This window comes from Larus michahellis, chromosome 15 (genome assembly GCF_964199755.1).
Source record: "Larus michahellis chromosome 15, bLarMic1.1, whole genome shotgun sequence".
Classification (NCBI taxonomy): domain Eukaryota; kingdom Metazoa; phylum Chordata; class Aves; order Charadriiformes; family Laridae; genus Larus; species Larus michahellis.
Window position 1 is genome coordinate 512,263 of NC_133910.1, and position 21,666 is coordinate 533,928.

The window sequence follows — 21,666 nt, forward strand, 5'->3', positions numbered from 1 at the left end:
GACGCTCGGGGGGGAAGGTCAGCCATGGTCTCCAACTGAAGGACGCAGCTTCCCGCATCTGCTGCACCTGCCAGAGCAGACGTGGCCGTACCAACTGAGCTCCCCTGGAAGCACGCAGCCCCCCAGGTCGCCGGCTGCAGAGAGTGCCTTAATCTCCCAGGGCTGGTGGGTGGTAGAAGAGGTGACAGCTGCGTGAGGTGCCACCAGGGGGATGATCTGCTCAGCCTGGCAGCAGAGCTGAAAGAGGAAACAGAAGGGCTGCGGAGCATCAGGGAGAGTGAGAAAGGAATGGATTGGTGGAAGCAGACTCTGACCGGGTCCCTGAGTCAAAAACCAGAAGAGCCCCCAAAAAAACCCCGAGCTGAAGGAGATCTGGTCCCTTCGCCCTGCCACTGAAGGCAGTGGCCAAAAGGAGGCCAGTGAATGGAGGCTAGTCCCTACGAGGGGAGGGAAGCGAACTCCCTCCTTGCCCACATCCCCCAACCAGGTGCCTCTGCACAACAGGTATGAGGCTCTTGAGGAGGGAGGCCAGCCCATGGATGGCATGGAAGATGGTTTGGCTACACCAGAAGAGATGCCGGGACCAGCAAGGCCTACCCCCAGTTTAAAAACTGCCTCTGCAAGGGAGAAGAGGCGGGTTATAGTAGTAGGCCCAATATGCCGCGCAGACCCTCTTGACAGGGAGGTATGCTGCCTCCCCGGGGCCGGGGTCAGGGACGTCACTTGAAAACTTCCCAGCCTGGTTAAATCTGGCTAGGGGCATCAAGGATAACAAGAAAAACTCCTATGAGTACGTCACGGGTACAGGCAAGACTAGGGAAGGTGTGGGCCCTCTCAGGAAGGACACAGGAGACCTGGTCACCCAGGACACGGAGAAGGCTGAGATGCTGAATGACTTTCTCGCCTCGGCCTTCACCAGCAAGGGCTCCACCCACACCACCCAAGTTGCAGGATGCAAAAGCAGGGTCTATGAGAATGAAGAAGCGCCCACTGTAGGAGAAGATCGGGTTCAGGACCATCTGAGGAACCTGAAGGTGCATAAGTCCACGGGACCAGATGAAATCCATCCACGGGTCCTGAGGGAGCTGTCAGATGAAGTCGCCAAGCCTCTTTCCATTATATTTGAGAAGTCGTGGCAGCCTGGTGAAGTTCCTGCTGATTGGAAAAGGGGAAACAGAACGCCCATTTTCAAAAAGGGAAAAAAGGAAGACCCAGGGAACTACAGGCCGGTCAGTCTCACCTCTGTGCCTGGCAAGGTCATGGAGCAGATCCTCCTGGAAACGCTACTAAGGCACATGGGAAATAGGGAGGTGATTGGTGACAGCCAACACGGCTTCACCAAAGGCAAACTCTGCCTGACATTGGCAAATGTCTTACTCTTTGGTGTCTTTGGTGAAATTACAATAGAAACTGTGGCGGCTCTCTGTCAGTGAACGGACTTATTTCAGAGATAACTCACATAATATGTGTGCTTATTTTTGAACTTCAGTACCAATGTACCTTGACAGAAGAGGCTTGAAACACAAGGAAGTGCCTGCCTTCCCCGATTCTTTCAAAACACGCTGGATTCTTTCAAAACTGCTTGCGATGGGAAGTGGCTAATTGTACTAATATTGACTCCTCCATCCAACAAAGAAGGAACTGCAACATGCCATTACAAATTCTACTTTTGTAGCCCTCCAGAACACTGTCAAGTTGCTTTACAAATGCTAATCAATGTCTCCTGAAGTCTAGTAGATTGAAACGCTCTGGCGATACCACTTGACTTGGTCATTGCAGAGTTGTATGGCGGAGAACAGAACTCCAGAGTTTTCATAAGAACCATTTTATTTGGAAAACAAATATACAGCTCTGGTGACAGAAGAAGTCGGTAAAGTTGTCCTGAATGGTCCCTGTTTAAGAAAACCATCTGCCACGCTAACTGCACCTGCAACAGCACCTGCAACGACAGCACCTGCAACGTGGTCTCCATCTGCGTTTCCATCTTCAATTTTATCTGCATCCGCACCGGCATCCCCAAAGATGCCTTCCTCTGAAATGGTACCTGCATCAGCAACGCTCCCTCTGTCTGCAAGGGCATCTGCAATGCTCTCTGCACTCCGGTTTTGTCTACATCTGCAGTGGCGCACGAAAGGGTATCTGGTGTGGCATCTGTCTCTCCCATGGCATCTCCGTCTGCAGTTGCATCTGAAAGACTACCTGGTTTCTGCAAGGGCGTCTGCAGCGGTATCTGTGTCTGCCACGGCCTCTACAACGGCATCTGCACCTGCAACGGAATGGGCGGTGGTATCTCTGATGGTATCAGTACGGGTGTCCCTGCCTGTATTGGTGCCGGCGTCTGTGAAGGTCTCTGTACGGTGCCTGTGTGCCCAATTGTACCTGTGTCTGCGTCTGTGCTGGCATCTGTCTGTGTCCTAAGTCTGTGCGTGGCGGGAGTTCTGCTGTCCAACAGGAGTCCAACGCCCTGTCCGTGTTGGCCTTCATGCGCGCTGCCAGGCGGGAGAACCTCCGTCCGCTGGAAGTGCCCTCCAGGCTGAAGAGGCGCTCCAGTAAGGAAAGGCAGCAGCTCTGCTGCAGCAGCCAGGCCAGCCTCTTCATCCTGCTGCACGAGAGAAACTGCTGGGCCCAGAGGCTCTCGCTGTACAGCGCTAAATCAGACAGGGCTGGGGGAAAGCAGGGCGGCGGACAAGCCAGTCGCACCTCCTGGGAGGAAAGGGAGCTGATGGAGAGGAAGGGGGCAAACAAAGCAGTGCCGCCAGGGGAAGCTGACCGCTCGAGAGGGCGCGTTGGCGCTACAGCGCCCGGGGGCCCAAGCAAAGCTGGGAACCGGCAAGAAAAGGGTTATCGCCCTCTGAGCTTCCTCACTCTCACACCTCACCCCCACCCACTGCTCCTTCCCCTGCCCCTCGTCAGCCTCTACTCCCTGTTTGCAGCTCTCTGTCCCCAGCCACCACCAAGGCCCTGCCGCCGTCGACGCGTGCCGGCAGGCACAGCCCCGGCTGTGAGCTGCTTTTTACCCAGGGGGGAAGGAGCGTGCAGGGGGGAGGGAGTGTGGGGCTCTGTCGTTCCCCATTCCACCCGCACATCGCTCCTTAACCCCTCGGTCCTGTAAGGGCCGTGCGTCAGGTCACGTGTGGCCTCAAGCCCAGGCAGGTCTGGGACCAGGTAGGAAATGGCTCTTCCTCCCCTAGGTTCTCAGTTCTGCTCCTTACCGGCCCTTCTGCAGAAGGCAGGCTGCTCTTCTCACGTAAGCGACACAAGGCAACTTTTCCACCTGAGCCTTGACAAAGGCGCCAAGGAAGGTCTCGGGGAAGTTCCTTCTGAGCAAGCTCAAAGCCTCCCTCATCATTTTCTCTGCCAGCTGAAGGCGTTGCATACACCAGCAAACCTGCAGAGGAAAAGGGAAACACCCTGATCTGCTCGAGTCGGCCAAGAGACTGCCGGAGTCTGCCGGTGGCTTGTGATGCCAGGGATAGCCCCTGCAGCCGGGGAAAGCATCCAGCTCCATCCCCCAGGACATCCCTCCAGACCTCCCCATCTCTTTACCTCCCCTTTGAGGCTGAAGAAGGTGGCCTCTTCAAAGCAGGCTATCACAGTGGCTTTCATCTTCCTCAGGACCTCCGCTTCGTTCAGCTTCATGAGGGCCTTTGCGCAAGCACAGAGAGAGCAGGCGAGCGTGATGCAGAGCCCATGGCCGGCCTCGTCCTCCCCTGTTGCCTCTGGCATCTGTCTTAAGAGGGCCCGTTTCTCCCCCTGCTGATGCCCGCCCCAACACAGTCACGCCGGCTCAGAGCACAGGCACCAGTGCTCCTTCAGATCCCCTCCCTGCTAATTCCCCTCCTGCTATGGGCACGGTGGCCTGTGTCTCCGTCCACAGAAGAGGCAAGCCGGAGGAAGAAGTCAGGCTCTGACCCCAGCATGTCCCTTCCAAGGCCCCGTCAAGGCATGCCCTATTGCAGCGGTGAAGTTGTCCTGCCCAGAGCCAGCTGACTGAGAGGACTCCGTGCACGATGGGCGCTGGCGAGCGAGGCAACTCACCATGTAGCTGTTGGAGACGTGCAGGTAGGCAGCAGCACACTCCAGAAGGTAGTAAAAGGCTCGGTCGGCATCGCCCATTGCCACGTAGTGGCGAGCCAAAGGCACAAGCACCGATTCCACGATGGCTCGGCATTCACACCAGTGTGTGCCGTTGTGCTGCCTGTCGGTCTCGTCGGGCAGCTCAGTTGTCTGTTCGCCCTCTGGCAGAAGCCGCTCCGCCACACTAGTCAGAGGACCTGTCCCCAGGGGAAGAAGAGAGCAAAGAATGCACAGGCATCACCTACACTGGTCTTTTGCCCCACAGAGAGGCCATCAAAAGCCCTTTGTTCAAAAGGGAGCGCGAGCCCACGGGCAGGCATGACTCCTACAGCTGCTTTGTAGCCAGGGAGAAGACGACAAGCTGGGCTTTCTGTCACCTCCCCCAGGCAAACCACCCGGCTCCCTTGTGGTGGCTTTTCGCCTGCAGATTTTGTAGCGCTCCTCTCGAGGAACTGGAAAGCAAGGCCTGCTCCAGCGTAGTGTGACCATCACTAGGAGCCCACGGGCTTCCTCCAGCACTGTCTCACCTCCGTGGCCATCTCTTCCCAGCTCCCACCTCACAGAAAGCCTCTTCCTTAAGCTAGAGTCACAACCGGCAGGCAAATGCCAGCGCTTCCTTGGTCTCCTCTGGAGACCCCTGAGGCCCCTGCCTTTACAGAGAATCAAACCCTTGTCTGCTCACCCGGTTTCCGCCTCCGTGAAAGCCTGCTGCTCTGCGGCATCTGCAAAGAAAACAGGGGGTTAGACACCTCCTCGCCTGCCCCAGGGGAAGAGCTGCTCTCGCTCTCCCACTGGGCTTCAAGGACCCTTGCGAGGGTGCCGACACGCTGAGCAAAGTCTGCGGTGGTTGTCCTCAGCTCCTGGGCTCGTCCCCGGCAGACCTCCTCCCAGCCGATCCCCAGCATACACCCCTGGGCTCCTGGAGGGCCCGGGCTGTGGAGCACGGTGCACAGCGTACCCCCAGTGGCGTGGGTCCTATCCTGCTTCAGCTCTTCTCCAGCCAGCACCAAGGCCTCCCAGCTGCATGAGTCGCCTCCGTCGGCAGGGTCCCGACAGCTGCCTCCGTCCTGGCTGCTGGTGACGGCGAAGTGGTGGAAGGCGACAAACTCCCCTTGGCCGCAGCTCCTGCATTTGTGCGCGTGCTGCTCCAGGAAGGCGGCACACTTGCCGTGCAAGGTGACTCGCTGCCTCCCGGGCCACAGCTCGTACGCAGCCTTCTGCAGCAGCGGGACGCAGAAGGCCAAGACGCCAGGCTGCTGCTCCTCGGTCCTCGTGCTGGGAGAGGGCCTCTGCACACCTGCAAGGCAAAGGGCCTCGGCATCAGCCCCAGCTCAGGGCCGTCGCAGCCGGGGCACGAGAGTCATGCCTTGGCGTGCACCCTTGCCAGCCAACCAGCACTGCTGCACACCGAGCCTTGCAGCACGGGGCAAAAGGGCCCAGCTTGCCTTGCTGACGCTAGCCCAGCCCCGCGGACACAGCGCTCAGCTGCGCTCCAGGCAGGAGCTGGGCATGTCACCACCAGCCCAAGCAAGCCCCGTCCAGCACTTTCTCCCTGCTCTTGGCAAGGCAGTCCCCAGCCTCCTGAGCTTCCTCCTGCGCCACAGGGGAGTCAAAGCTGAATAAAAGCCCGTCAAGGGCCCCGGGGCAACCTGGAGAGCATCTTTGATCAGGTGGCTGGGAGAGGATGTCAGGGGCTCCACACGCCCTCCCGTGCCTGCGCTACGAGCAGCACTCGGGATGGCACTTGGTGGGAACCTCCCTCCAGCGCAAAGCTAGCGGGCTTTGAGACTGACCCGTAAGGTCTTTGAACAACCCATCGCAAAGAGCCGTGCCTGCCTGAGCCCCAGCCACCCCTCACAGCAGGGGAAGCGCACCATGCCCTGGGGAGCCCTGCCGGGACACAGCTGGGAGCTCCCTTGTCCACCTGCCCGCTACCACTTACTGCTCTCCACCTGCGAAGAGGTGGCTGGCCCCTCGGTAGGATCTTGCACATCTTCTGGCACCTCTGTGTTTTTCAGCCACCTCAGGATGTTGTCGCTCACCAGCTCGTCCAACAAGGAATTCATATGGGTCCTGAGGCCAGTGGGAAGGATGTGCAACAGGAGCTGGGTGGTAAACACCGGCCCGATGATGGCTGCAAACTTCACAACCATCCGCGTCAGCGGCTGCATCCGATCCAGCTGAGTCAGCGCAATCTCTGTCAAGAAGAAACAACACGTCTCTCTTGCCTCTTCCCCATGCTGAGGCTGGAGAGGCTGGAAAGTTTCAACCCATGAGATGGGGTAGACTTTGGCCTCCTCTCCTTGCGGCTGCACCTACTGGGCAATCGCAACCCAGGGTAGGCATCTTCAAACTGGCTCCGCTCCTGATGGAATCGCAGGCCATGAGGCCTGGGGAAAAGCCAGATGCTCAAACAAATGCTCCCCCACCGAGGGCAGGGAGGGCAGGACCCAGCAGGTATGCGCATCCCATGATGTGCCCTACCAGATCTGGAGTAGGCTTTTGCCCAACAGCACACACAGAGAACTTTCCCCACATCACAGGTGGACACAGAGCTCCCCACAACGCTTGCCTTAACTTGGCCAGACAATACTATTCCTTTCTCTTGGTTTTCTTTTTTTTTTTTTTTTTTTTTTTTTTTGACAAAGCCACTTCACAGCAGGAATACTTTAGCATGATGTCTCTTCACAATTCATAACAAATGTCTATGGCCAGAGAGGAGGGACACTCATTGAAAGCTCCCCCATCCAGCTCCCCTGGCTACAGGAGGATTTCCATGCCGATCCGCAGAAAACAAAAAACCAAAACAAAACGAAAAAAAAGAAGAAAAAAGAGAAGGATTTGGTTTGGATTAAGTGCCTTGAGACCAGCATTAGCTGGGGAACTTAAAAAGAGAACAGCAATACAGATGCTGCGTCAAAGTTGGGACAGAGGCAAGTCAAAGCCTTTTCCCAGCAAAGTATTTGTTTTGGTGAGAAAAGGGAGCCATTTCAGTGTTGCACGGATAACCTTTTCTCTCCTACCTGCTGACGGAGAGCAGCCAGCAGGCTCACAGGAGGGGAAAGCGGCTGCCTGCAGCCCCAGGCCTGTTTCTGGTGGGACCGGAGCCGCCTTCCCAGCAGAGCCCCCACGCTGAGAGGGTGACTCTGCAGCACACGGATGCCCGGCCTCCCTCCAGCCCCTGCCCCGGGAAGGAGCCCCAGCACAGCCGACAGCCGGCAGAGCGGCGCTCGGCTCCTTACCTTTCAAGGGGATGGGCAGCGCGGTGTTCTCCAGGGTCACGCCTGGCCTGAGGAGGCAGACCCTCCCGTCATTCTGCGCCTCGGAGCTCCAGGTTGCCGCGAGGGATGAAGCCTCGGCTGCAGATGCTGGGCGGAGCAAGAGAGCACCGATAAGGCAGTTCGCAAAGCGACTCGCAGCTCGCGAGCGCTTCACGATTCACTTGGGATGGGACAAGTCGCCCCTGACATGGTCCAGTGCCTGCCCTGAATGTGGTGGTCATGAAGCAGAGCAAAACAGTTCCCACCAGTTCCCAGCCAGGGAAACTGCTGGTGCTAATGCAAGACGTGGCCTCAGTCCTGGCTCTTCCCAAGGCCGCGGCACTCTGGCTGGCATTGCTCTCTCGGATGGCATTACCACCGTTTTCTTCCGTTACCGGCACTCTTGTGGGGATTTATGGTTTGGCATTCAAGTTTCCTGGGCTCGTCCCTCACCTCAAGCTGGGGTTTGTTCTCAAGTGAGCTAGCCTTTGGCCAAGCTAAACTGCATGCCCATTGGAATGCCTAAGAAACACCACAAGCACATGTGCTTCGGAAGGATTTCCCCTGTGTTTTAGCCCCACAACCCCCGCCCCAAGAATGTAGGTCCCTCCGAGCCACCAGAACTCACTGCCCCTGCTTTGCCTGTCCCAACAGCAAGGCGCACAGGAGCCCACACCTCCGCCAGACCAAGATCTGACTCTGCCCAGAGCCATGGGGGAACAACGGGGCAAGACTCTGCTGTGGAGAACACGCCACAGCAACTCGCTAGTCGCAGCCAAGGTGCTTACTGATCAGGCTCTCCCAGTTGTCCTTTGCTTTTCCAGACTGCCTCCGGGTGCAGAACTGGAGCATGTCGTTGGCACGAAGGCAGCGCAGCAGCTCCTCGCAGTAATATGGGATCCCTGAGCTGGTTCGGATCAGGAACCTGCACAGGAGCAGACCCGTCGGGGACCAGCACAAGGAAAGTAAGGTGAAACACAGTTCAGCTGGGCGGCCAGTCACTCAGGCATACCAGGGTAGCCAGCATCTTCATCACAGCTACGCCTCACTTTGGAAAGGGATCGTCCTCCCACTGCCTTGGGATTTTGTGCCCCCTGAACCCTCCAGCCTTTGCCGAAGTCCACGGGAAAAGAATTGCGGACAATGCCCAAAGCGCAGAGCAGCGAGCCCTGCCTTTCTTCTCCTCAGGAGCCTGGAGAGGATGGACTTCTGCCCCGGGGAATCTCCCCCACAGCCCAGCCACCCAGACCAAGGCCTTTTCTGTTCACACCCAGACACAGCTGGGCTCAGGACTCTTCCTCCCTTCCTCCCTGTGCGGCAGCCAAGGCTGACACCTCCCAGGCTGGGTGTCTCGGGAGTTGCCCGCTCTCAGCGCACACCCACCAGGGTGAGGCATAACAAGCCGCCCACGCCTGGCACTTGCTAGAGTCCGGGATGCTTCTAGCGGCCCTGCGCTCCCTTGCCTGGGGGCCTGATTCCCTACCACGGTCAGCAGAGGTTCAGGCCCTCAGGAAGAGCTCCCCTGCCTCCAACTTACCTCACCAGATCCCTGGGGATGCTGACCACTCCGAGGTCCTTGCAGACTTTCTGCATCACAACTGAAGCTTTCAGCTTGTCCAGATGAAGATAAGTGATTTTCTGGGACGTGGCGTTGTCTGCTGCGGCTTTGCGAAAGCTCTCGGTTATCTCGTAGCCTGGGGCTAAGCTCATGACCATGAAGAGGGAGACCTTCTGGAGCACGGGTGACATGATGAACCAGGAGTCAGGGTCGATGAAATGGGCATTGTCGATGACAAATATGCCAAAATCTCCTGTAAGGGTCTGAAAAAAAGCAGGTTGCTCTGAGGGGAATCCAGTGGATTCTCAGCTGTCTTGCAGGGGACGAGATTTAGCCTCCGTCTCTTGAGAGGATGCTCTGAAGTCTCTCCCCAGCCACTTTCCCGCTCGGAAGCTTACTGACTCTTTGAGACTGGAGGGTCATACCTAACATCACTTGCCCTGCAGGAGGGAGCTCGGGCAAGGGAACCCAGAAGACATTGCTCCTCCTCCAGGGCACACTTTACGGGAGGAAAGTCCTCGGGTGTGTTTGTGGGGCTGCGGGGGGAAGTGGGGGGGCGAGGGCTTTCTCGGGCTCTGACGGGCCATGACCCAGGTGCGCAGTCATCCCGCCTGCTCACACCTCAGTGGTACAGAGCCCGCAGACGGCAGGGTTTTTCCTTCTCTGACCCAGGGGGAAGGAAGGAGAAATGCTCACCTTCTCCAGCACTTTCACCCGAGTCGAGTGCAATTCCAGTCTTCTTTGAGTTTCATCCATCTCGCGAACATTGTCCGAAATGGGGAACTGGCCAGAAAAGCAGAGTCAGGGAGAAACACGGCTCCGGGGCTCGGCACACCTACCCAGCACACAAGACCGCAGAGCCCACCGTCTCTGACAGCCTCAGCACCTCACCTCTGCCCAGCACAGGGGCAGGGAGCCGCAGCGGGGACTCCACCCAGAGCCTAAAGCAAAGGCCCTCTGCTGAGGGTCTCTGCAGAGCTGGGGCTTGGGCTGAGCCGGTTCTCTGGCTGTGGGAATTGTGGGCTGGCTGGGGCAGACCCCTCGCACAGCGGTGACCTCGGCACGAGGTCAGGAACAGCCTCTCTCCAGTGCCACTTCCAGGGTGCCGAACAAGGCACCGGGCACTGCGGATGCGGCGCAGGACACCAGCCCCACAGACAGGGAGCCCCCCGGGCCCAGGCATGGCAAATGCACACTGTGACCCCCGCAATGCCCACCCCGGAGCTAAGGCACTCCCAGCAGCGTGCCCACTCAAGGTCAGACCCAGACAAGCTCAGGAGAAGGCCTTCTCAACATCCACAGGGGCCTCTGGCTCTCACCTTGACACCGAAAATGTCATTGAGGAGGCAGTAGCTGCTCTCTTCGATTGTCCCTTGCAGCTTTGTCTTCAGCACGCGCTGCCTGTCGCCGCGCGATTCACAGTCCTGGAGGCCCAGGGCCCTGGCCATCAGCATGCGGATGGCAGAGAAGGGCTGCCTCGTGTCGATCTCCAGCAGTTCCAGGGCAACCACCCTGCGGTGCAAAAGCAAAAGGCACTGAGATTCCCCACAGCCCCAGCCTTCTAAGACAAGAGGGGCGGAGGTGCCCTTTGGGGGGAGCTCTTCAGCCCCCCATCTCCAAGCGCTTCCCACAGAAGGCCAAGCTTTTCCCTCCTCGTACGAGAAAGGGCACAGAGGGGCAGTTGCTGCCAAGCCAGCGGGAGAGCCGGGTCCAGAGCCTGTGTCTCTGCAGCGCCGGCCTAGGTCTCCCTACGTGCCCCCTGCAGAGGAACTCACGGGGCTGAGAGGCAAGAATGGAGCAAGTGGTGGGTTTGCCTTTGGGCTCCAGACCTTATCGGTCTGCCTGCCAGAGCACAGGCCCCCGTGCTCCTCCTGGGAAACACGCCGAGGGCGAGCAGGGCTTCTGAGACAGGCAGCCCTGCTGTCTCTGGGGTCTGGAGTGGGATGAAAAGCACTGAGCTTGGGCTCTTTCCTTCTATCTGCGCCTGACCCAGGGGTGAAGGAGGAAAGGCCGTGGCTCCAGAAGCCACCTCCAACTCCCCAAAGAGGCAGAGGCGGGAGCGGAGCACGCAGGTGCTCCCAGGCAGTGTCTCCAGGAGGCTCTGTCGGGAGGCTGCAGTCCAAGGGCCAGGTACCCTGGCAGAGGGGCTGGAGCGTTCCACGGCTGTCAGGGGATGGGCAGGGGCAGCGTCCCAAAGCTACAGGTGGAAAACCTGTACCTGTGGCCAGCATCCTGGCCTAGAGAGGCCAGTTCAGCAAGTAAGTGGCTCTTTCCACAGCCCATCGTGCCCTCAACCGCCAGGATGTTCCTTTGGCCTGAATCCCTATAGGCGTTCAAGCAGCTGACAAAGAGGTCAGTCTCCTGCTTCCGACCTGCGAAGACAAACCAGAGAACGAGCTGCTGGGGGCGTGCTGAAAAGCAAAGAGCCGTCCCTTTTGCGGGCACCCTCCACCGCAGCTTCCCTCCCCGCTACCACATCGGCCAGCCTGCCGGCACCCAGGCCTCCTTCCCACCTGCTCGTCCACGCTTGGGCACCTCTGCCTTCCTCAGAGCAGTCACGGGGCCACCTGCTTGCCTGCCCCGCAGCGCAGCCCCCTCGCCCTCTCCCCTATCCCACAGGCACGGAGATTCTGACGGCCCCATGCGACTCCCCGCAGCGATCCAGCACGAGACTGTAAGGGATGACTGCAGCCGGTTCAGGCAGCTGCGTCCCAAACAGACTCAAAGCATCTCCTCGCTGTGCCGTGAGCTGCACAGCACCTCCCAGTAGCTAAGGCAGCGTCGTCAGTCCCGTTCTGGTTTGGTCCGGGCTACAGTTAATTTTATTCAGCAATAGCCTGTACAGGTCTATGTTTTGTATTTGTGACCAAACACCGCTGTTGATAACACAACCAGGTTTTAGTTATGGCTGAAGAGCGCCTGCGCAGCGTCGAGGCCTTTTCCATTGCTCGCGCTGCCCTGCTGGCGAACAGTCTGGGGGTGCACAAGAAGCTGGGAGGCGGCACAGCCGCCACAGCTGCCACAGCTGACCCCAACTGCCCAAAGGCCTATTCCAGACCATACAACACCGTGCTCAGCAAGAAAATCCGGCGGAAAGGAGGAAGGGGGGACGTTCGGAGTGATGGCATTTGTCTTCCCAAGTCACCGTCACACGTGATGAAACCTTGCTTTCCTCGAAATGGCAAGACGCCTGCCCGCCCATGGGAAGCAGTGAATGAATGCCTGATTTTGCTTTGGGCGTGTGTGCAGCTTTTGCTTTCCCTATTAAGCTGTCTGTGTCTCAGCGCACCAGTGCTCTCCCTTTAACCCTTCCGATTCTCTAACCCATCCCACTGTGGGGTGCGAGTGGCTCTGTGGGGCTGAGCTGCCAAGCGGGGTTAACCCACAACAGGGCCCAAAACATTCGGCAAGACCCCGAGTGAATACAGGCATCCCCTGCCTCCTGACACTGCCGTGTCTTCGCCCAGATGCTGCCAAGAAAGCAGCTCTGAGGAGTACAAGGAGGAGAACCCACCGTCAAAACTCTCCATCGATTTGGCAGAAGGAAATCTCTTTCCTGACCCCAAAGACAGGGATCAGTTTAGCCCCCAGGCTGTGAGCAGCTCCACAGTTGAAAGCAACCTTCCTACCAGGTCTGGAAGACAGCAGGGAGCAGCAGGCGCCCCACCTCGTTTTCCACCCAAAGATATCAAGCAAGCAGAGACCAAGACAGGCGGCGCTTTCTTAGGGCTGCTGCAGGCAACACCATCCCTGGTAAAAGCCTCTCCCTTCCCAGCAAGGCACTAAAAGTTACCAAGGGGAAGAACCTGGGCTTCAGAAGAGCAAGGCGTTCTCCACCTACCCAGCAAGGGGACGTACTCCGACCTCTTCTTGGTAAGACCCACGCCAAAGATGCTAGAAGCAGGGGAAAAGACAACACAAGTCAATGAGATGGTGAGAAGCCAGGGGACCTAGAGAAGCAGCCTGGCGTGGTAGGGAAGGAGGTGCTCCTCGGGTACCGGCTTTTCTCTGGAGCAGGCTGTTATCCCCTGCACGCTTTCCCAGCCAAAGTTCAAGCTGACACGCTACGACAGCTTCAAGCGTAAAGAAGCCCAGCGGCCACGGTGGGACAGGAGAACATATCAAGAGTCCATCCCCAGAGGCCAAACCCAGAGAAACAGGAGAAGACATGTGAAAGAAGCCAGGGCGTGCTGTTGGCTGGGAGACAGCTTTACCACTTTGGCCAAGAACACCAAGCGTCTTTGAAAGGGGGACTTGTGTCCCTGAAGGGCTTGGGATGCCAAGCACCTGGCACCTTTGGCTCAAGTCTTCCCGCAGTCTCAAAGAGACGGCAGTGGTAACCATCAAACCGTCCTCTAAAGGGAAGGTGAAATCCTGGCCCAGAAGAGCTGAGATTTCTGCAGGAAGACCTGAGGAAGAGTGTCCCGATGGTCCACGTTTCCCCATGGGGACCAGACTGGCCCAAAGCTTCCTGCTCGGAGCAGCTGGGACAGAAAACTCCTTGGGTCAGCATTCCCAGGGCACGTGGTGGAGCAAGCACAGCAGGGAAAGCACAGCCCAAAGCCCTTTAGACCCAGCCCACAAGGCCAGGTTGTGTCTACCAAGACAGACAAACCTTCCCCATCCCTCTGGTTTCACTCCCGCTCTCTCAGCAGCTGGAGACAGCAGGGGAGAGGGGCAAAAAGCCTGCCATGCCAGGGCTTCCGACCGTCTCAGAGGACACTCACCTCTCCTCGGTGACCCCCACGTATTGATAGACAGGGCCAGGCTGCCTGAGGCCTTTCATCTCTCTCTCCGGCAGCTCCTTGAAGTAGGAAGCGGGCAGCCGGGAGGCGGCGTAGGTCACTGCATCACAGGACACCAGCCCAGGGTAGTGCACCATCATCCGGGCAGCCAAGTTCACCTTCTGGCCAAAGACTGCCAGAGAGAGAGCACGCGTCGGTGTGGCCCGTGCCGCCAGCCCCGCGGCACCCTTCCAGGCCAATACCTGTGTATTCGTGTCTCAGCGGGTGGCCAGTGACTCCGCAGAACATCGTCCCTCTGGTAACTGCCACAGACATTGTCCTGGCACACAGAGAAACAGCAGGGCTTGAGCAGCGCCCCAGGCGCAGTCCTGCCCGCCTGGCTTCATCCCTTCCCACACCTCCCCTCGGTGCCAGCCTGGGCCACCGGCTGTGCTGCCCTGCCAGCGTGGGTCTCGGGGACGTGGAGAGCTCAGGGGTGCAACATCTGCAGGTTGCAAGGGACAAGGGGCAGGGGCAGAGCACGTGCAGGGCCACAGCCCTCTTGTGAGCAAAGAGAGAGGGAAGAAGGCGCCCGCCATGTCACCGCCTGGCGATGACAGCCACTTGGGATCAGGTGGCTGGGCCCCATCCCCGTTCATGGGGCAGTGGCCCAGAAGGGCCTGCCTCTGGCCGCAGCGGCCTCTGGCCCTCACGAGGGCTCTTTCCAGCGCGGTGGCCAGCAGAGTGTGCTTGGAGGGACTCCGTCTGGCTGCCGTGGGCTGAGCCCAGGGGTTGCCTGCACCTCTCAGGGCACTGCCTCCTTCCTGCCAGGGACAAGGGAGAGCAAGCTAGAAGGCACATCTCTTTCTGTGAAGCCCCCTTGCGCCGTCCCAGGCAGCATGCACCCCGCCGACCCCCGCCACACACTCACTCTCTTTCCTCGAGCATGGTGGAGCACGAGTTGAAGATCTCCAGAGCACTCTGCAGGGCGTGAAGGCTCTCGCAGGGCAGCTTGTTTCCAGGGAGTCCCAGCACGCAGAGGAACGTGCAGCCCTGCCCAGGACAGATGTGGAACATGTTGCTACAGCGCCTAAGAGGGAGTCTCTCCCTCGCGCTCACTGCCCACCCTCTGGCGCTGGGGGAGGCCACCGTTCCCCCCCACTCACTTTATCACACAGGAGGACTTTGTTGATGTGGCCCTTGTGAGGAGAGAGGATTTCTAGCATCACCCTGCTGGCCTCCTTGAGGACGGTGCTGAGATGCACCGAGCTGGTACCTGCAGCAAGCTGCAGCTGGACAAAGATGCAGGTGACTGGCCGTAGCTCAGAGAGGAGATCCATGGGCAGTCCTGCATCGAGCTGGAAGACAAGAGCACGACGGCTTCACCAGCCTGCTCTCCCGGGCTCTTACTGCCCACACCAGTACCGAGGGAGCGCAGGCGTGCTGGCGATAGCGGGTAATAGCAGAGGAAGGGATAAATCCTCCTCTCGGTGCAAAAGGGCGGGCAGGCCGCCCAGCCTGCGGCAGGCAGACGCCGAGTCATAACACAAATGACAAAGGAGAGAAGGCTGCTCCGCTAACACGCCATCTGGGGACCGGTACGGACATGAGGGGAGACCCTCAGGGATGCTCCAGGGACTTCAGGGGAATCTCCCCTTTATCCCACCGTCGTGTCCGCGGCACACCCAGAACCATAGCCACGGAAAAGACAGAGGGACAGGAGTCCTCCTCCTGCCACCCATGTCTCTCTGAGGACAACGCAGACAATGGTGCGGCACCGGTGCCCCTGGGCTCAGTTTCCCTGCGTTGTCATCGCAGGGCGCATTTTCTTTGATTGGTCTGTTCCCGTAAGAGCTCCATCTCTGCAAGGCACCACTTCTTCTGCCCTCCGAAAATGCAGCCCCCAGCAGCGGTGGCCTTGCCGTACCTTCCCGAGAGCAGCGACTGGTATGTACTTCCTAAGCACATCCTTGGCGTTCAGGTCACTGGGCAAGAGAAGAGTAGGCCTCATGGCACCTGAGGAGAGAAAAGGCAGGTGGTCGCTGGGTGGATGGGACTACGAGCCGTTGCAAAGCAGGGCCTGGCCCTGGAACCGGGGGAGAAAGAGTCTTCTGCGCTTGCTCATGTTGCCACCTCCAGATGCTGAGGGCAGAGCTCTCCCCTGGAAGGAGGAGGCGGCAGCAGCCACCGCCCTGGGAGGCCCAACAGCCTGAGTGCTAACGGACAGAGGGAAGAGGGAGGAGGTGGTTCCTCTCTGGCCCCTGAAGCAGCAAAGCCCCACCTTTCGGGACAATCACAGAGCAAGGGGAAGTGGGCACTCACCTTCCCTTTTTGAGCGGTGTCTCACTGGGTCTTGTACGAGCTTGCGTAAGGCGTCTTGGCATTCGGACCAAGGCATCGGATCCATGCCCGTCACCTGAAGACACACAGAATGAAAGCACTGCCACTGGCCTCCCCAGGACTCCCAGGGGACAGAGCCTGCCCTCCACCGTCACTGCCCAGAGAAGGGGAGAAGTAGCCCACCTGGCTGGATGGGACAGCAGTGCTTCCTCAGAAGCACCGGAGCTGGACAGCCATTCTCCAAGCATGCCCATCTCCAAGCAACCACAGCTCCATGGCCCACAGAGGACATTGCTGCTGGGGCTCAAACCCTCCCAGCGCCTCCTGACCCCTCAAAGCAAGAAAGCCCAGCCCACGGTTACCCTTGAGATGGAAGGACAAGACCTTCCCCTGCCTGCCCGCTTTCCCACCTACAACTCTCTCCACATTCATCTCCTCAGCCTTCCAACACCTCCCTCCTTCATGGCCAGGCCCAGGCCCTCAGAATGGCTCTCGAGGCCAACCCATCCACCTGCCTGCACAGCTCTTGTGCCTGCGAGATGCTTGATCCTCAGCCGGTGCTGCTCACAGAGCTCCCAGCAGGTGGCCGAGAGGACAACTTCACCTGCACCCGCAACCTCTTCAGCGTCACGAACTTCAGCCAGGCACGGGCCAAAAATGCAGAAGTGTTGCCAGCTCTCATCTCCGAAAACCGGGAGGCTCATGGTCCCTGCAGAGATCCCTGGGGAGAAGGAGAAGCAGAACTGACACAGGGAACATTTGGAACTCCACAGCCCCCAGCATCTCGGCTGCTCAGAAGCTCCTCTGAAGCCCAGCGGGGAGAGGGGCGTTACGGAGGGGTAAAGCATCCTCCCTCCTCCTCGGGGAGACGCTGACACTAGTCCCTAAAACAGGCGTCTAGAAATAGACGAACCGAGTTGACATTGAGAATGTGTTGAGTGCGCCAGGCGTCATCCCCAGCTGCCTGCCCCAGAAGCCCAGCAAACCAGAAGCACCCTGTGGCATGGCAGAGTGCCACACAGCTGCGTCTGGCACAGCGCCCGTACCTATCTTCAGTTGGATCTTCTGCCCCACATCTGTGTCACGTCTTCCGTACTTCTTCTGGATCTGCTGGCTACAGTGCAGCACCAGGCTGATGGTCCTGGCCACCTCCTGGGGTGGTGTTCTCCACAGCACCAGCACAGCATCTCCTGGGGAAAGGGAGGGAAGGTAAAGGCTCTGCCGAGACCTGACTCTCCCCGACCTACGGTCTGGTTCTGCAGAGACAGCAGAAACCAGCTGCCGTGCGGAGGAAGATGGGCTTGTGGGAGGCCATCGTCCTGGAGGACCGTGTCCTGGGCACCGGGACACCTCTCCTATCCCGGGCCAGCCACAGCAGCAGACGGCTGGCAGCGGTGACACCCCCTGTCCCGAGCGCTCCTCTGCAGCTGCAGCACTGGAGAGAGGGCACTGCTGGAGGGGTGCGTGCGTGGCCAAAGAGCTGGCTCAAGGCGCTGCACAGAGCCTCTTGAGAAGGAGCGCAGAGCAAACGGCCGCCACGGGAGTTAAATGCTACAGCTCAGTGCCCGAGGTCATCGCCCCGAGAACCTACCAGCAAACTTCAAGATGTCTCCTCCAAAAATCAGGAACTCTGTGGACAGAGGGAAGAAAAGGCAGAGTCATGTGGACACCTTCTTCCAGAAGCCACCGAGCAAGGCCCTCTGCCTGGGGGGAGCACCGGGGCAAGGGTGCACTGTGGGGCACAGCTCAGGAAAGCACCGCTCCGGCCTCTCTCCCAGGCTCACGGTGGTCACAGCCCTTGTACCCGCACAGCAGGCAGGGAGGCAGGGCCTCCAGATGCCACCAGACCTCAGAAAGGTGAAGGCTGGAAGGTACCTCTGGGGTCCATCTGGTCCAACCCCGCTGCTCAAGCCCGGCTGCACAGAGCCAGCTGACCAGGACGGTGGCTGATGGTTTCCGAATAGCTCTAAGGAGGGAGACTTCACAAGCTCCCTGGGCAACCTCTGCCAGTGCTCAGTCACCCTCACAGTCGAAAAGTGTTTCCTGATGCACAGAGGGAACCTCCTGTTCCACTCTGGGCACCACTGGGGAGAACCTGGCTCTGTCCTCTTTGCACCCTCTCTTCAGGTTGTAGGCACGTTTCTAAGGTCCCCCCCGCAAGCCTTCTCTTCTCCAGGCAAACCAGGCCCAGCTCTCTCAGACTTTCCTCATAGCACAGACGCTCCAGACCCTGGCGCACTTGCTGGATGCCCTCAGCCTGCTCTGGGCCCTGACGCAGCACTGAGACGGCTGTTCACGCCAGAGGCACCGAGGTGGCTGCTGAGAAAGTGGGTGCCTCCTCGGCCGCAGCGGGGAGCAGAAAGGACCCGCGCTGGTGCTGACCCGCCAGCAGACCCTGGCTGCGCTCGCTGTTCCTCACAGAAAGCCCCAGCCCTTCCAAGGAGGCAGGACCAGGCTGCCTCCACCCTCCACCATCACGGCCCGATGCCACACAGTCCTGCAGCACGGCTCCTACCCTCCAAAATGTCGCACAGGTACTCATTGAGCGTTTGCGCCAGCTCATCAGTGCCTCTGTCCACGCCGCTCCTCTGCACGAATTTCTCGGTCAACGCAGTGAAACCTGGAACAGGGACATCCAGAAATCAGGAAATGCCCATGTGGGCCAAAAGACCTGGCAGCAGTTTCCGCGATGCCCGGCCCGAGAGCCTGTAGGGGACACCTTCCCGTGCCAGCTCCGCACTGGTGGCAGCCGTGATGGACCGCCCAAGGTCACCCATCCTGCTCTCTGTGGGCATCCCAGCAGAAGACCTCAGCAGTGACAAGATGACCACTCTGTCTGAGGGGCTCCAAAGGGCCTGCTGTGTCCCCACATGGCTCATGTCCGTGGCTGCTCCTCCCTGCTCCCCCCACCTGAGATATCCGCAAAGAGCAGCACTCCGTGGACACTCTGAGCGGTGTCGTTGCTCCTGAGGGAGCTATCAGCAAGGAGCGAGGGGAGGAAAGCGACTGCTTTCTGCAGGTCCCCGTAGTGACGATTCCTCTCCCAGGCAGAAGCCATCGTCAGCGCCCTGTGGCACACGGGGTACCTCAGGAGAAGACGGCCGTGCCCAGCCGGGAGGAGGACGAGGACCTCACTGCACAGTGCAAGCTGCACACTGAGCCCGGGGCCTCTGTGCGGGGCGACTAGCCCTCCGCCTTCCCGGGGTGGTCACAGTCACCAGGCGGTGGCCTCCTCTGCAGGTCATCGCTTGCCCGGCAACTCACCTCACGCATCACAATTGGCTCGCAGTGACATCTTCCGTCTGTCACCGCCATTATCCGGTGTCCTGCTGTGAGCGACACAGCACTAACTTCTCTTGTAATGCTGGGGAAAACTGCACTTCTAGAACTCTCTTGTCTGAATTTGGGAAAATATGTACTTCATAGCCAGCTAGCCTATGTGGGATTAGCGGTCTCGGTGCTTTTAAGCCTTCCCAGGTGTAGAGATGAGGACTTGAGGCACTTGAAAACTCCCCTCTCCCGAGGGTGCCGCAGATGAGGTGGGACAGCTCCAAACGCCTGTTTTTCATGGAAGATGCTGCCGAGAGCATCGCCCGTTATTCTTTAGTCACTCTCCCACCAAAACCCAGCCATCTCCTTCCCTCGAACATGAAGGCGGGCAAGAAAAGGAGGGAGAGAATCCCAAAAAGGTGGAATTTTCAACCCATCATATCCCTGGGTGGGGTGAAAGTGGAAGAGAAGCGTTAGAAAAACCTTTCTCCTGCGTCTCCGGGTTGGTTTCGATGTCGCCCCAGGGTTTCCAGACCAGCGACGCTCCCTCTTCCTCCTCTTCCAAACGGGCTGGGTCCTGGAGGTCGGGAAGCTCCGCTTGGAATTGGTTGCCGATGTTGACGTGCCTGAAAGTGTGAGGAAGAGGAAGTGAGGAAGGCGAGTGGGGAACAGCTGCGGCAGGACAGGGGGAACAGCTGCGGCAGGACAGACGCATGCGTACGTGAGGTGCTGTAATAAATACGGCCCGTATTTCCCAGGAAAGCACTAATTGCTCTCCTCTAACAACTTCTCCAGCAGCATCACGTTACCGCCACTTGAAAGGCTCCATCTCACTTCATTAAACATCCCAAGACTTGAGCTCCTGAAATGATTTCTCAGCCTTTGGCACCGGATTAATTAGTTAATGGTTTTCAGAGCGCCCTGGACACGAGCGCTTTTGAAGTGCTGTTATTGGCGAATCTAGAGCTGTCGACGCTAATAAAAAATGCACTCATTCCTCGCGTTACTCTACACTTCTCACTTTAGTATTAATAAAAACACCTGTTTTTATAACGCTTCTCTTGGAGGCCTTTGGTCCTCAAACGACTACATAGCCGCACAAAAACAAGCACAAAACTCCTCATCAGCTTTTCTGCACTGGCAGCAAATTTGCCTTTTCTGCGGCTTTGACGGGGAAGATCTGTAGCGACCCTGAACTCACCAACGTGTCTCGCCCCAGGCATGCGACTACCTGAGCAGTGAGCGGAATCAGCCATGCAGGGTTTTCTTGCCGTGCCGCAGAAGGTGACGCTGGGAAAAGAAGAGAGGAGAAATGAGCCTGTTTGTCACACCCAGCCAAGGGGGATGAGATGGGGGACCCCCACCTCACCTCTGCCCCTCCGGAGCGGGGCTGGGACAGATCCTCCGCGCAGAGAGAAGGGGCCTGGCGCGGATTTCATCTCCAGCCCTCTTCCTCAGCCCAAAGCCACACAACTCCCTCTCTTTCTCAGCCCCAAAACCAGCCACGCCAGCCCCTTTGCCAGCCCCAGCAGCAGGAGTCCCACTCTCCGGGTCAGGCCACAAACCGGCTCCCCCTCTCTGCTTCCCCTCTCTGCTTCGCCCCCCTCTGCAGCCCCCCTGGGCGACGCTGAGGGACAGCAGACACCCCACAGCCCGGCACACCCAGGGCCCCACCGACACTTTGCGGGGAGCGCTGGCAAACTGCGGAGGGCCCGGCCCCGCGTCCCTCCGGGGCGGCACCAGCACGGCCCGAGCATCGCTTTCTTACCACCCTGACGGGCTCCATTTCTCCGCCATCGCCGGCACCGCACCCCAAACCCCCCAGGACCAAGGCACCCTGCGGGGAGCCGGGCCCAGACACCCCCCTCCCACCCGTCAATGCCCCCCCTCAGCCCTCCCAGCCCCACTCAGGGCCCTACCGGCCCCTCCACCACCCCTCGGGGCCGCCCACTCACCTTCACATGCTCCAGCTGCCTCACCACGTGCTCGCAGCGGCCCCGCGGGCCGGGCCCGGCCCAACCACCCACCCCCGCCGGGCCCTGCTTTCCGCCCCGACCGCCCCGCTCCCCTTTCCAGCCGGCTGCCATTTTCCCCCGGGCCGGCCCGCCCACGACGGGCGCCCATTGGCCACCGCTGCCCCATCGCCCGCCCCCTCCTTCTTGGGTTGCACCGCTCCATTGGCCCGCTGCCACTGTCAATCTCCACATTCGACCAATGGGAGCACAGCACAGCAGTCCAACCTTTTCCTTCCCTTCCCTCCCCTTTGCTTTCTCATTTTACTTCCCTTTTTCCTTCCCCTTTTGTTTCCCCTTCCCCTTTTCCTTCCCTTCTCCTTCCTTTCCAATGAGTCAAATCATGATGAGCCTGAAATGCCATGGATTTTTCATCTCCAAAACCACTTGCAAGGACACGCAGCACAAGGGTTACAAGTGGGAAC

General features: G+C 59.1%; 1 protein-coding gene across 1 annotated transcript; it reads right to left on the reverse strand.

Annotated features, from left to right (window-relative positions):
• Positions 1-1,640: 1,640 nt before the first annotated feature.
• Positions 1,641-21,026, reverse strand: LOC141751764 (adenylate cyclase type 10-like). Its single transcript, XM_074609129.1, has 27 exons — positions 20,998-21,026; positions 20,431-20,519; positions 19,713-19,901; positions 18,475-18,579; positions 17,551-17,589; positions 17,006-17,149; positions 16,475-16,680; positions 15,942-16,035; positions 15,547-15,635; positions 14,786-14,977; positions 14,551-14,672; positions 13,883-13,959; positions 13,623-13,812; positions 12,737-12,789; positions 11,114-11,267; positions 10,215-10,407; positions 9,592-9,678; positions 8,875-9,158; positions 8,126-8,262; positions 7,320-7,445; positions 6,020-6,274; positions 4,760-5,374; positions 4,039-4,274; positions 3,547-3,645; positions 3,213-3,388; positions 2,380-2,602; positions 1,641-2,266 (listed from the first exon to the last, which is right to left on the reverse strand). Exons 1-27 carry the CDS (start codon positions 21,024-21,026, stop codon positions 2,249-2,251), a joined length of 4,221 nt encoding a protein of 1,406 aa, XP_074465230.1. The 3' UTR covers positions 1,641-2,248.
• Between the last annotated feature and the right edge of the window lie 640 nt (positions 21,027-21,666).

Excerpts from the sequence above, each read along its gene's own strand:
- LOC141751764 (XM_074609129.1), bottom strand. The coding sequence starts at position 21,026 with ATGGCGGAGAAATGGAGCCCGTCAGGGTG. Across the intron at positions 18,580-19,712 it reads CCCGGAGACGCAGGAGAAAG|GTTTCACTGCGTTGACCGAG; the intron begins GTTTTTCTAACG and ends TCCCTGTTCCAG. Across the intron at positions 9,159-9,591 it reads GGGTGAAAGTGCTGGAGAAG|ACCCTTACAGGAGATTTTGG; the intron begins GTGAGCATTTCT and ends GCTTTTTTTCAG.